The sequence below is a fragment of the Lagenorhynchus albirostris genome, chromosome 8 (assembly GCF_949774975.1).
Source record: "Lagenorhynchus albirostris chromosome 8, mLagAlb1.1, whole genome shotgun sequence".
Classification (NCBI taxonomy): domain Eukaryota; kingdom Metazoa; phylum Chordata; class Mammalia; order Artiodactyla; family Delphinidae; genus Lagenorhynchus; species Lagenorhynchus albirostris.
The window spans coordinates 73,440,913-73,456,128 of record NC_083102.1 but is presented as its reverse complement, the minus strand read 5'-3'; the positions used below and the strand labels follow the sequence as shown (position 1 = coordinate 73,456,128).

The 15,216-nt window shown below is 37.2% G+C and overlaps 1 protein-coding gene across 1 annotated transcript in view; it reads right to left on the bottom strand.

The window, feature by feature from the left end:
• Nucleotides 1–15,216, bottom strand: part of SP4 (Sp4 transcription factor) — a 71,843-nt gene that overhangs the window by 25,141 nt on the left and 31,486 nt on the right. The window contains exon 4 of the mRNA XM_060157127.1: nt 7,681–7,909. Within this exon, the coding sequence (XP_060013110.1) occupies nt 7,681–7,909 (229 nt within the window). The remainder of the gene's footprint in view (nt 1–7,680; nt 7,910–15,216) is intronic.

The window sequence follows — 15,216 nt, the reverse complement described above, 5'->3', positions numbered from 1 at the left end:
ATCCCAACCCCTGAGACACAGGCTCAACCTTGGATAAGGCATGATGAAAACACTGGGGTCCAGATGACCCTTGACCCAGCTCATTTGTAGTTCAAAAATCAGAGGTTCCAAGCCTGGAGTGACCAGCCAATAAAACTTGAGGCTACTGCTGACCTCCTGCCCCCACGTACTCAGCTCCTAGAGCACAGAATGCATAGGGAGAAATGTGTCACTGTCCCAACCCCCAGTTCAAGAGCCATGACACAGAGATTTTGGCCAGAGGGAGAGTATACCATAAAACAGAAGGCTCCAAATCTCTTCCCAAGAAATTGACTTCATTTGCAACAAAGTGTGGAGAGGTTTGAGCCTAAGGATGATCTTAAAGACAGTGGAGATTGTTGCAAAAGGCAACTGGGAGGAGACTAATAGATTCACTGGAGACATAAGCTAAACTATAGACTGACAGGTTGCCAGAAAGAACTGAGGAAAGAGGTAGCCGGTAGGAGTCCTACAGGATCAGAATAAATCTCAAGCACAGACCTAAGTTCTGCCTTTTAAAACTCTGATTGGATCAAGCTGTGGAGCAATATATGCTTCAGGGTATTACTGAAAACAACAGAGCAATCAGCTGGCAATTAGTGGAGCTTAACAGCTGGGTGTGGTCAGAGAAAGAACCAAAAATATCCCTACCAAAACCACTGTCATCCCAGGGTCACTAAGGAGCAACACGCTTCATACTGGAGAGGGGCAGGGGAGTGGGGGCAGGGATTTTCATTAAAATAATCCAGCTCCTCACTAAACAAACAAGCAAAACAGTAACAAGCCAGAGGTGGGAGAAGGACAGAAGGCAGTACTAGGAGTTGCTACAATATACTATTTCTCTAGTTTCCAACAAAAAATTATGAGACATGCAAAAACCAGAAACAAAGAAGGAAAAAACGACCTATACACTAGAGAAAAAGCAGGCAAGAGAAACTGCCTGTGAGAGCAAACAAATTTAACAAGACTTCAAAGCAGCCATTATGAATACGTTCAAAGAACTAAAGGACATCATGATTAAAGAAGTAAAGCAAGGTATAATGACATCACATCAAACAGAGAATATCAATAAAGAGCTAGAAATGATTTTTTAAAGAACCAATTGGAAACTCTTGAGATAAAAGGTACAACTGAAATGAAAAATTCACAAGAGGGACTCAAGAGAAGGAAGAAATAGTGAAACTGAAGACAGTTCAATAGAGATTATGCAACCCAAAAAGCAAACAAGAAACAGAAGAAGAATAAACAGAATGTCAGAGAAATGTGGAACACCAACATATGAATGAGAATACCAGGAGGAGAGGAGACAAGAGGGAAAAGGGGAGTGGGGGATGAAGCAGAAAAAATATTCAAAGAAACAACAGCTGAAAACTTATGAAAAACATTAACCTACACTTTCAGGAAGCTCAACAAACTCCAAATACGATAAATGTAGAGAGCTACAAATAGACACTTTACACTAAAAATCCTGAAACCCAAAGACAAGGACAAAATCTTGAAAACAGCAAGAAACATGACTCATCACTTGCAGGGAAAGCCCAGTAGGATTAAAGGCTGACTTCTCAGTAGAAACATATTCAAGTACTCAAAAACAAAACAAAAACCAACAAAAAAACCCAAAAAAACGCTCACAAAAAAACCTCAAACAAGAATCCTATATCCAGCAGAGCTATCTTTCAAAAATGAAGGTGAAATAAAGATATTCCCAGATAAACAAAAACTAAGAGAATGTGTTGCTAGTAGACTTGCTTTGCAAGAAATACTAAAGGAAGTTCTTTAAGCTGAAAGCAAGTGAAACCAGCAAGTAATTCAAATATATATAAAGAAACAAAAGCGCACTAGCAAAGGCAATTACGTAATTATAAAGGACAGTGTAAGTGCATATTGCTTCTCACCTGATTTAAAAAGCAATTTTGGGCTTCCCTGGTGGCACAGTGGTTAAGGATCCACCTGCCAATGCAGGGGACATGGGTTCGATCCCTGGTCTGGGAAGACCCCACATGCCACAGAGCAACTAAGCCCATGTGCCACAACTACTGAGTTTGCGCTCTAGGGCCCACGAGCCACAACTACTGAGTCTGCGTGCCACAACTACTGAAGCCCACACGCCTAGAGCCCGTGCTCTGCAACAAGAGAAGCCACTGCAATGAGAAGCCCGTGCACCACCACAAAGAGTAGCCCCCGCCTGCCGCAACCAGGAAAAGCCCATATGCAGCAACAAAGACCCAAAGCAGCCAAAAATGTGGTTTAATAAAAAAATAAAAAGCAATTTTATAAAACAATATGTATAAAATGTATTGTCAAGACTGTAACATTAGAGAAATGCAACATATGTAACATATCTGCCAATAACAGCACAAAGGAGGTGGCTGGGAGCAAAGCCATAAGGAAATGACCCCAAATAGGAACTCAAATTCATGGGAATAAATAAAGAGAACCAGAAATGATAAAGTTAACAGAGCAAATTTAAAAGACATAAATTTATAAAAATAATAATTATAACAACGTATTGTGGGGTTTGTAACCCTTATGTATTTAACAGTAATACCATAAAAAGAAGCACAAGGGAACAGACCTATATAGGAGTAACATTTCTATAACTCACTGGAATTAAGTTACCATAAATCTTAAACTGATTATGATAAATTAATATATTGTAAGGCCTAGAGCAAGCACTAGAGAAATAAGCACAGTGAAAACATCATTAATGAAATTATAATGCTATATTACAAATTAAAATATTAATTTAATTCAAAAGAAAGCAGTAAGGGAGGGATAAGGGAGCAAAAAAAGACATGAGACATAGAAAACAAAAGGTAAAAATGGCAGACATAAATTCATTATACTGATAATAACATCAAATGTAAATGGATTATATAAACTAATAAAAAGGTAGGTTTTGTCAGATTAGATTCAAAACAAGACCCAACTATGTACCATCTATAGCTGACACACTTTACATTTAAAGACACAAAAATACAAAGATACTGGAAAGTAAAAAGATGGAAAATGGTATCATGCAAACAACCACAAGAAAGCTGGAGTGGCTATACTAATACCAGGCAAAATAAACATTAAAACAAAAGATGTTATTAGAAATAAAGAGAGAAATTTGATAAGGATAAACGGGTCAATCCATCAGGAAACATACATGCATTTAAACAAGAGTAAAAAGAGAGTGCCAAAACAGAAGTAAAAACTGACAGAAATGAAGGGGGAAATAGACAATTCAATGATAATAGTTGGAGATTTCAATACACTATCTTCAGTGATTTTCCACAAAACAACTAAGTAGAAGATCAACAAGGAATCAGAAGACTTGAATAACACTGTAAATAAACAAGACCTAACAGACATACACAGAACACTCCAGCAACAACAGCATTCTTCTCAAGAGCGCATGGAATGTTCTCCAAGACAGATCATATACTAGGCTGTGAAACAAATCTCAGTAAATTTAAAAGGACAGAAATAACAAAGTTTTCTGACCACAGTGGAAGAAAACTAGAAATCATTTATAGGAGGAAACTGGGAAATTCACAAATACCTAGCAATTAAACAATATACTCCTAAATAACCAATGGGTCAAAGAAGAAATCAAAAGGGAAATTGTAAAAGACTTTGAGATGAAGGAAAACGAAAATACAACATACCAAAACTTAGGGGATACATATAAAGTAACGCTTAGAGGGAAACTTACAGCTGTAAATATCTATATTTAAAAATATCCTACCTCAAACCTGTCAGAATGGCTAGTATCCAAAAGAGAACAAGTAACAAACGTTGGCAAGGATATGGAGAAAAGGAAGCCCTCATGCACTGTTGCTGGGAATGTAAATTGGTACAACCACTACACCAAACAGTATGGATACTCCTCAAAAAATTAAAAATAGAACTAATATAAGACCCAGGAATTCCACTCCTGGGTATTTATCCAAAGAAAGTGAAAACACTAATTAGAAAAGATACATGCACCCTTATGTTCACTTCATCATTATTCTCAATAGTCAAGATATGGAAGCCACCTAAATGCCCATCAATACATGAATGGATAAAGATGTGGGGTGTGTGTGTGTGTGTGTGTGTGTGTGTGTGTGTGTGTGTGTGTGTGTGTGTGTGTGTGTGTGTGTGTGTGTGTGTGTGTGTGTGTGTGTGTATACACACACACACACACATAATAGAAAATTACTCAGCCACAAAAAAAGAATGAAATCTTGCCATTTTTGACAACGCAGATGGACCTAGAGAATATTATGCTAAGTGAAACAAGTCAGACAGAGAAAGACAAATACTGAATGATTTTACTTATATGTGGAATCTAAACAACAAAATAAATGAACAAACATAACAAAACAGAAATAGAGTTATAGATACAGAGAACAAACAGGTGGTTGTCAGAGAAGAGGGGTGTGGACGGAGGAAAAAAAATAGGTGAGGGAGATTGAGAGGTACAAACTGTCAGTTAAAAAATAAATGAGTCAAGGAGATGAAATGTACAGCGTGGGGAATAGGGTCAATAACTATGTAATAATTTTGTACAGTGGTAATATCATAACTAGACTTACTGTGATCATTGTGAAATGTATAGAAATAGTGATTCACTATGTTGTGTAACAGGAACTAACAGAGTTATAGGTCAGTTACACCTCAAAAACAAACAAACAACTCACAGAAAAAGAAATCAGATTTGTGGTTACCAGAGGAGGGGAAATGGATGAAGGCAGTCAGAAGATACAAACTTCCAGTTCTAAGGTAAATAAATACTAGGAATGTAATCTACAACATGATAAATATAAGTAACACTGCTGTATGTTATATATGAAAATTGTTGAGAGCTAAATCCTAAGAGTCCTCATCACAAGGAAAAATATTTTTTCTATTTCTCGAATTTTGTAGCTACACAAGATGATAGATGTTCACTAAACTTATTATGATAATCATTTCATGATGTATTAAGTCATATTATTATGCTGTACACTTTAAACTTATACAGTGCTGTATGTCAATTATATCTCAATATAACTGGAAGGAAATAAAGATCTTAAATAATGTAAACTTCCATCTTAAGACAGTAAAACAGAGCAAATTAAATCCAAAATAAAGCAAGCAGAAGAAAGACAATAATAAAGAATAGAGCAGAAACTAATGAATTAGAGAATACAAAAACAATAGAGAAAAATCAATGGAACCAAAGGCTGATTAAAGGTCAACAAAACCAACAAGCCATTAGGGAGACTAACAAAAAAAAAAGAACACTCAAATTACTAGAATCAGAAATGAAAAAGGGGATATCACTACCAACCTTACAGAAATAAAAAGGATTATAAAGGAATACCAAGAACAATTGTATACCAATTACTTAAAAAACTATAAGATGAACAAATTCTTAGAAAGATACAAAGTACCAAAGCTGACTCAAGAACAAGACAGAACTCAGAACAAGTAACAGGGTTGAATTAGTAGTCAAAAAAATACACAAAGGAAAAGCCCAGTGAGCTTCACAGGTTCACAAAACATTTTAAAAATTAATACCAGTTCTTCACAAACGTTCAAAAAATGAAACTGGAGAGAAGACTTCCCAACTCATTCTACAAGGCCAGTAATAACTTTGCCCAAACCAAAGGCATTATAAGAGAACAAGAGACCAATATCTCTCATGAACATGGATGCAAAAATTCTCAACACAATAGTAAAAATCCAAATCCATCAACATATAAAAAAAATTACATAGCATGACCAAGTTGTATTTATCCCATGAATGCAAAAGTACTTTAACATTTAACAATCAATTAATATAATATACCATATTGACAGAATAAAAAACAAAACTACATGACCATCTCAACAGATGAAGAAAAGCATCTGACACAATCAAAAACCCTTTCATGTTGGGTGAGTTGGAAGACTCATACTCCCCAATGTCAGAAGTTACCACAAAGCCAAAGTCATCAGGACAGTGTGGTATTGGCATAGAAACAGACATACAGATCAATGAAACAGAATTGAAGAGTCTAGAAATAAACCTATCTGTCTATGATCAACTGATTTTTGACAAGGGTGCCAAAACCATCCAAAGAATGGGGAAGGGACAGTCTTTCAACAAATGGTATTGGATGAATCCTCACCTCACAAAAATTAACCCCCAAATTGATCAAAGACCTAAATGTAAGAACAAAAACTATAAACCTCTTATAAGAAAAGTGGGAATCTTTGTGACCTCAGATTGGGCAATGGATTCTTAGGTATGACACCAAAAGCAGAAGCACCCAAAGAAAAGACTGGACTTCACAATTAAAAACGTTTGTGCTCCAAAGGACACTATCAAGAAAGTGAAAAGACAACTCAGAGACCGGGAAGAAATATTTCAAATCATAAATCTGATAAGGGACCTGTATCTAGAATATATGAAGAACTATTATAATTCAATAATAAAAAGACCAATAATCTAATTAAAATAGGCATAAGATCTTAACAGACAATTGTCTAAAGAAGACACACAGGGACTTCCCTGGTGGCACAGTGGTTAAGAATCCACCTGCCAATGCAGGGGACATGGATTCGATCGCTGGTCTGGGAAGATCCACATGCTGCAGAGCAACTAAGCCCGTGAGCTACAACTACTGAGCCCGCATGCCACAACTACTGAAGCCCACGTGCCTAGACCCTGTGCTCCACAACAAGAGAAGCCACCGCAATGAGAAGCCCGTGCACCACAACAAAGAGTAGCCCCCACTTGTCACAACTAGAGAAAGCCCATGCACAGCAACAAAGACTCAACGCAGCCAAAAATAAGTAAATTAATTTAAAAAAAAAGAGATACACAAATGGCCAACAGTAAGCACACGAAAACATACTTTATATCATTAGTTATCAGGGAAATGCAAATCAAAACCAAAAACTTGTATAAGAATATTTGTAGCAGCGTAATAGCCAACAGGTGGAAAAAGTTCCAAATGTCCAACAACTGATGAATGGATAAGTAAAATATTGTATATCCATACAATGGAATATTATTTTGTTCATTAAAAAGAATGAAGAACTGACACATGCTATAATATGGATCAACTTTGAAAACATGCTAAGTGAATGAAACCAGTCACAAAACCCACATATTTTGTGATTCAATTTATATGAATGTCTAGAACAGGCAAATCTATACACAGAAATTAGTTTAGTGGTTGCCTAGAGCTGGGAGGGAAGAGGGAGTGATAACTAAATAATACAGGATTTGTTTTCAGGGGAACAAAAAAGTTCTAAAATTGACTGTGGTGATGGATGTACAACTCTGTGAATATATTAAAAACCACTGAAATGTACAGTTTAAATGAGTGAATTACATGGTATGTAAGTTTTACATCGATAAAGTTGTTTTAAAATTTTACATAAATAAATGAAGAAAGAAAACCATAAAAGAAAGTATAAGGTACATGGTAGAGGACCACTGAAATCCCATTCCCAGAATAGCTCAATCTAATCCCCTTCATAACAATATTGTATCTCAACTCTTGGGCTATAAAGCTAGTGATGTTCTAATGATCGAAGTACTCAGCCAATGGCTTGATTTTAACTAATACCCTACGTGCCTTGATTACATGTAATTGTTCATTACATGTTAGCTATTATACTAGTCTCCACTGAGTTGGGTGGCAATAGAGCATTTACCTTCCTTCTCCTTCCCTACAATTAGGACAGGAACAGGCAACTCTTCGAAGCCTCTTGCCAGGCTGCACCTCTTGATCAGAAGCCTGCTGGCCTTGCTGCAAATGCACTTGTGTGAGTTGGTCAGGACTAACAGCACCTATAGTTGCATTAGCAATTCCTCCAACTGCTACGGTTACAGGAGCTATTGTAGCTTGTTGGACTTTCACTCCATCTTGTCCTTGCTGCTGACCTAAAAATGAGAGGGGAAAAGAGTATTACAATGTTTTCTATTCCTAAAAAAAGGATTTAGAAAATTTCCATATGGACACTTTAAAGCTACCATATTTGTTCTAACAGATTATCTGTGTAAAGTACAAAAGCAAAGGGGTTAATTTAAGTTTTATACTATGCCAATCCTCCTAAAATATAATATTTTAACCTTAGCAGCTCAGGCTTCCTCTATATCTGGTTGGTGGGACTATACATAAATTTTAACCCCCTTGTGGCTTAATTTCTCCATCTGTAAAATGAAGATTAATAATCCTTGCTACCTTACTACCTCACTGAAGTGCTGTGACGATTCATGAGACATTCTTTGAGATCCTCAGATGAAAGATGTTATATAAATAAAAAGCATTATTATGACCATTTCCACAGTAAGCAACATCTCATTCACTCCATAAAAATACAGGAATAAAAAGTAACTAAACAAAGGATTAAGTATAATGGACATTTCTCATTCCTAAACACTTTAAATTAAGCAAACATCTCTTTACTGATGAGTCTTTTTTTTTTATTTTACACATTGAGTTAAGCAGTTTTTTTAAAAATGCAAAACCATGCATGATTATTACATACTGTCACTAAAATCACAGAACAGACATTTAGGATATTATTACTTCATTCACTCATGTTATATAGCGTAGTTTTCACCTCTCAGGTCAGTACACATACCAACTTGGCTATGTTGGCTTAGGGAAAAATATGATAAGCAATATATAATATGACAAAATTTACATGGCTTAAGTTGATCCTGAGTGTATATGAGTATGCCTTATAATTATACTTTCTCTCAACATAGTTCTACTTTCTCAGGTGTGGGAATAGCAAGTATGTGAAGGGGCAGAAAACACCCATTTATGAAGGAATGCTCCCACCTCAGAGTTGATGTAAGAATTAAATACGTTAATTTTTACAAACCCCTTACCACCACCAGCGCCTAGCAAAGAATTGTTCATTACATGTTAGCTATCATTATTACTAGTCTCCACTGAGTTGAGTGGCAATACAAGAATAAAATATGGTTGCAGAAACAAACATGTGAGTACTGCATATAAAATAAAAGGGTTTATTTTAAAGCTGCATATGTAGTACTTTAAACATGCGAAGCAACCAAGAAAAGACAATAAAAATTAGCAAGTGAGAAAATAGCACACATTTTCAAAACAAAATTAAACCTTTGACTCTGCCAGCCAAAGTCAATCTCACCCTCCTCTGTGTAGTCACAGCAATCTGAAACCTTTGGTAGTACCAATAACTTTAACACAAATAAAATATATGTGGAGCTTCCCTGGTGGCGCAGTGGTTAAGGATCCATCTGCCAATGCAGGGGACATGGGTTCGAGCCCTGGTCCGGGAAGATACCACATGCCTCAGAGCAACTAAGCCCGTGCGCCACAACTACTGAGTCTGCGCTCTAGAGCCCATGAACCACAAAGACTGAGCCTGTGTGCCTGGAGCCTGTGTTCCACAAGAGAAGCCACCACAACGAGAAGCCCGCACACAGCAAGGTAGAGTGGCCCACGCTCGCCGCAACTAGAGAAGAGCCTGCGCGCAGCAACGAAGACCCAACACAGCCAAAAATTAATAATAAAAAAAATATGTGTTCTGTCACTGCTTTAGTAGAGACACATATTTTAGTTCTTCTAGTAAAGTTTAAATTTTCATTCACCTTTGCATTAACAAGGTGTGATAGGTAAAGAAATGAAAAGTAAAGTGAGAAGTTGTGAGTTCACGTCCCATTCAGTGACTGTACACTTGGAGAGCCTCACTTTCCTCACCTCTAATAATACTGACCTCCCTAAAATTCCTGTCCCTCACCTACTTTGAAGAGTTGTTTATGAAGATCAAATTGATTTTCTAATGGGTAAAGGCTTTGTAAACTGTAAAGCAATATGTAAAGTATAATTATTATGCCTCAATGCAGCTTTCGGGCACACATAAGTTCTACATACTCAGTAAAACCAGATTCCTTAAGGATGACCTTGGCTAAGCAAACTATGCAAACTACTTATGCATCTAGAAGCACAGTGATACACATACTCCCTATTTACTGGGGGGAAAAAAGCATTTTTGGAAATGGGAGTTCTATCCAAACCAGCACTAAACACTATACAAAGTCTTTATAGATTGGTCCCTATGGAGATGCAGGTATTTCAGGTTGGCAAGTATTCTTTATGTCCCCTGAAGTCATGAGACATTTCTGGCCGTAATTTTTCCAGCTACTGTTTATACAACAGTTGGTCATTCCTTTCAGGTTGCAATGATATTTATTTAAGATGCCCTTCATTATGTCAAAGAACTGCTAGAGATCCATGATCACTGGCTGATCATACCATTTCAACAGACTCTCAAGCCTCCCTACGAACGTTTATTTGTTGAATGCCTAAACAACTTGAGGAGTTATTTCAAGGAATAATACTAAGCAAACCATATTTGAATTTAAATATTTAAGCCTGACAACTCTCTTGACTTCTTAACCTAGATGTCCCAGACAGTTCAACAACAGCTCAATACTACTTTTCTTTCATTTCTGTGACCGATCAAGAACAAGCCACCAAACTCCTTACTAAGGCCTCTAAGGCCCTGCTCAAGTTTAACTCCACCCACCTCTCAGACCTCATCTTTTATTAGTCTCTCCCTTGCTCGCTCTACTCCTAACACACTTGCCTTTTCCTCTGGTCCTCAAACAAATCAGGCTCATTCCCTGCTTAGGGCCTTTGCACACACTCTCTAGTCTGGGCGAGGATGCCTTTGCACCCAGATCTCTGCACAGCTGACTCGTTAGTAACAGTCTGATCTCAGTTCAAATCCTCCTCTTTAGAAATGCCATTCCTGACCACATCATCATAGTTCCCCTTAGTCCATTTCTGTATGATCACCAAGTTTTGTCTTACTTGCCTTAAATTATCTTGTCCTTTTATTTTTTTCTGTCTTCGCCTCACTTCTGAATGTTCAGTGCCATGGTAACAGAGATCCTGCCTGTTATGTTCACTGATGTATCTCCAGATGTGGAACAGAGCCCAAACAACAGAGCCACTCAATAACATAAGCTTAATAAAGGAAAATTTAAAAGAAAAACACATTTTAATGCTGTTTTGATCATATCACTTCTGTGCTCAATAACTTTCATTCATTCCCCATTGACCAAAGTCTGGCATTCAAAGGACTTCCACCACAGGGACTCAGCTCCTGGCTCACAGATTTCCTCCTAAAGGCCAAATCCAATGTGCATTTTCTCAATGCACACAAATAAGACTGCACTGTTGCATGTGGCACCATTGACTACTCTGTCCTTAAAACGTGACTGTTGGAGCTAACTCCCTACAATCTCAGAAACTCTTCCTCTCTGTTAGCTTTCCCTATCAGCATTTAAACCTAAACTGACGTCACGTTCTTAAAAGATTTACCTACACTGGTTGCCTTTACTCCTCATTTCCCATTCTTTCTTTCTTTCTTTCTTTCTTTCTTTCTTTCTATCTATCTATCTATCTATCTATCGGCTGCGTTGGGTCTTCGTGCTGCGCATGGGCTTTCTCTAGTTGTGGAGAGCAGGGGCTACTCTTCGTTGCGGTGCTCAGCCTTCTCAGAGCACAGGCTCAGTAGTTGTGGCGCACGGGCTTAGCTGCTCCGCAGCATGTGGGATCTTTCCCATATCAGGGATCAAACCCGTGTCCCCTGCATTGGCAAGTGGATTCTTAACCACTGCGCCACCAGGGAAGTCCTTCCCATTCTCTCTTTAAACTACTGAAATTAGGTGTCCAACTCATCATTCTGCTAAAATGATGACAGAACGAATGATTTCTCTGATGGTAAACCCAAACATACTCTTCCCTTTGATCTTATTTCACCTCTGGAGCACCTGGAGTTGCTAATCCCACCCTCTTCTTGAAATGCTCTCCTTCTTGGGCTTCTCACTACTCACCACTGCTGTTCCTCCCACTTCTCTAGCCACCCCCACATAGTTCCAACTTCTCATTCTAACTTGCTCCTTGGTTTATTCACACACTTTCATAACTTTTACTACTATGTGTAAGCTGTATCTCCCAAATCTGTACCTTATGCTCAAACACCTCTCATGAGTGTCAGACTCTTCTTGTCATCTGCCAGGGAACATTTCCACACAGATTTTTCACAGGGAATCTGTCTAGGAATCAGACAGGTTATCCCACAAAAACGGTACTCCTACTGAGCTACCATTTTCTCTTGCTTGATTACTACAATAGCCTCCTAACTGGTCTCCCCGCTACCACTGTCCTCTATAAGTTCATTCTTAACATTGTTTCCAGAAGAATCATATTTGCAGAACTATTATACAATAAGAATATCCTGGGGCTTCCCTGGTGACTCAGTGGTTAAGAATCCACCTGCCAGTGCAGGGGACACTGGTTCGAGCCCTGGCCCAGGAAGATCCCACACGCTGTGGAGCAACTAAGCCCGTGTGCCACCACTACTGAGCCTGCGCTCTAGAGCCCACATGCTGCAACTACTGAAGCCCAAGGGCCTAGAGCCTGTGCTCCACAACAAGAGAAGCCACCACAATGAGAAGCCCATGCACCATAACAAAGAGTAGACCCCGCTCACTGCAACTAGAGAAAGACCGCGTGCAGCAACGAAGACCCAACGCAGACAAAAATAAATAAATAAATAAATTTAAAGTGTATATTGGAAAAAAAAAAGAATATTCTGTAATAGATAAAAAGAATGAAAGAAATCTTTATGCACTAACCTAAATAAACCTCTAAAATATATGGCTGAATGAAACAAAGTTACTGATGTTTACGTTATGATACATACTACAGACACTATATATTTCCTACAATGATTTTCACACTAACACATAAATTGAAAAAAGTCTGAAAGGATATGTAACAAACTGATTAACAGTGCTTACTTCTAAAAGGGGGACTGAGATTGAAGTGTAGTCAGCAGGAGTGTTAGCTGCACTTTTTTTAAAACAAGGAAAATGTTTCCATGTATTACTAGCATATTAAAGATTAATTTTAAAAGGAAAAAACCTGCTGGTAACTAACAGACCCAATATGGAACTTTATTATTGCTTTTATCTGCATTTATCTGATTCCTAATAGAACTGAACATGTTCTTCAAATATGTGTTGGCCATCTGAATACCTTTTCTGAATTGTGTGTTCAAATCCTTTGCCATTTATCTACTATGGCTTAGATCATTTCTTTTGTGTAGCTCTATTTATTAAGGACACTTTGTCTTGTTTAAAATATTTTCTATGATGTATAAGCTTTACCCACATATATTAAAACCAAAGGAAATATGGCTTGGTCAAGCCCTGCAAAGTCAGCTATAAATGACATTTTAAAAACTCTGATGCCTTCACAACATTTAAATACAATGGGAACACAAGGGGAGAAGTAGAAATAATAAAAGATGAAGATACAACCTTATTGTCCATTTCCTTTGACTGATTTGATCCTCTTAGCATTTCACACCAACCCTTTGAGGGAAGTAGGACAGTTAATATTTTTGTTTTATAAATAAGAGAATATAATCCAACTGGTCCTTATTTATTCTTATGGAAAAAAACGTGACTTACAAGATTTGAACGACAGGTAACATTACTGTGTACGTAAAACAGGCCTATACATTTGAAAAATAAAAGAAACCCCAACTATCTATCAGTAAAAAAATTAACCCAACTACCAATTCACTGAAAATGATCTATTTAATAATAGTGACGCACAGGTTCAAAATACTATTTTAAGTACATGTTTCATAATTGTGTTTTTTACACATAGTCTAGGATATAAGGTTATCTACTAGATTTGAACAGGAAAAACAAAAACTGTTGACTTCCATAATATAAAACTTGCTGTGGAGGGCTAGAGGGACTTCTTACTCTTGTGAAAACATTAAAATGATTCTTAAATCAGCCTATTTTGGTTTATTTATTTCCTCTACAGATTTAACTGGGAGTCTGTCTATACAAAGGCCTCTGAAGGAAAGAATATATGCCTCCTTACTTTGATGCAAAGAATTTTCAATAACTATACTCTGAAATAGGATTTGGTTGCCTTATAATCTAACTTAAAACAGACAAGAAGGCTGTGTATTCCTAAACATAATAAGATAACCAGGTATGTCTAGGGTTGGGGGGCAGGGGGAGTAGGAAGAAGAAATGGGAAGTGACTGCTAATGTCCCTGGGGTTTCTTTATGAGGTTATGAAAATGTCCTAAAATTATATCATGGTGATGAATACACAATTCTGTGAATACACTAAAAGCCACTGAATGTAAACTTTAGATGGTTGTATCATATGGTATATGAATCACACCTCAATAAAGCTGTTCAAAAAAAAAAAGTTAACTAAAAATTCTACTCTTGTTGGCTGTAAGTCTCTTTAAACTAGTGATTCTCACCTGGAGGTATTTTTGTCTTCCAGGGGATATTTGGCAATATCTAGAGACGTTTTTGGTTTTCACAACTTGGAAGGTATTACTGGTATTTAGTGGACAGAGGCCAGGGATGCTCTTAAACATCTTACAGTGTACAGGACAGGCCCTCAAAACAAAGAATTATTTGGTCTAAAATGTCAGTAGTGCTGAGGTTAAGAAGCCCTACTTAAACTGAGCTTCCATAACTCAACTAATGTTCATGGCCCTCATTTATTCATTATAAACAACCAGAACCAAAATAAAATGTATGAAAAATTAAAACATGGTACATTTATATGCCTAGAAAAACGATAAACTATATGCAGCTCCATTAAAAAAAAAAAAAGCAACTACATGACTCTGAATTAAAGCCCTTACAAAGAGAGTAATATACATTTGGGAACAGACTTTGACAGATATATGACTTGGATAGATTCCACAGTACAGTGGTAGTAAAAAGAATAATACCTTGAGTTTGAAATTATGCTTATTCCAAAATACTTCTTTACCTATTGAAGAGCTGTCAACTCTGTGTTTTTCTACAGATGAACTATAACCTGAGAACATTAAGAAATAACTGAGTCTTCTCTGCACTTCTTAAGTGAAGGTGAACTATATATTAGCAAATGATTTCCATGACCTATCATGGGTCATGTACCAGTTGTAAACCTATACTGAGTCCCTGAGTAGGTACAACAGACAGTTTAGCAATACCTATAGATTAAACAGAGCTTTGAAGTCAGGCAGATCTGTCTTTGAGTTCTAAATCTCTGTAGTTTCTTCCTTTGAGTGGCAGGAATTAACTGAGATAACGCATGTAATACACTTAGCACAATGTCTGGAGTACAATAAACACTCAATGTTAACTCC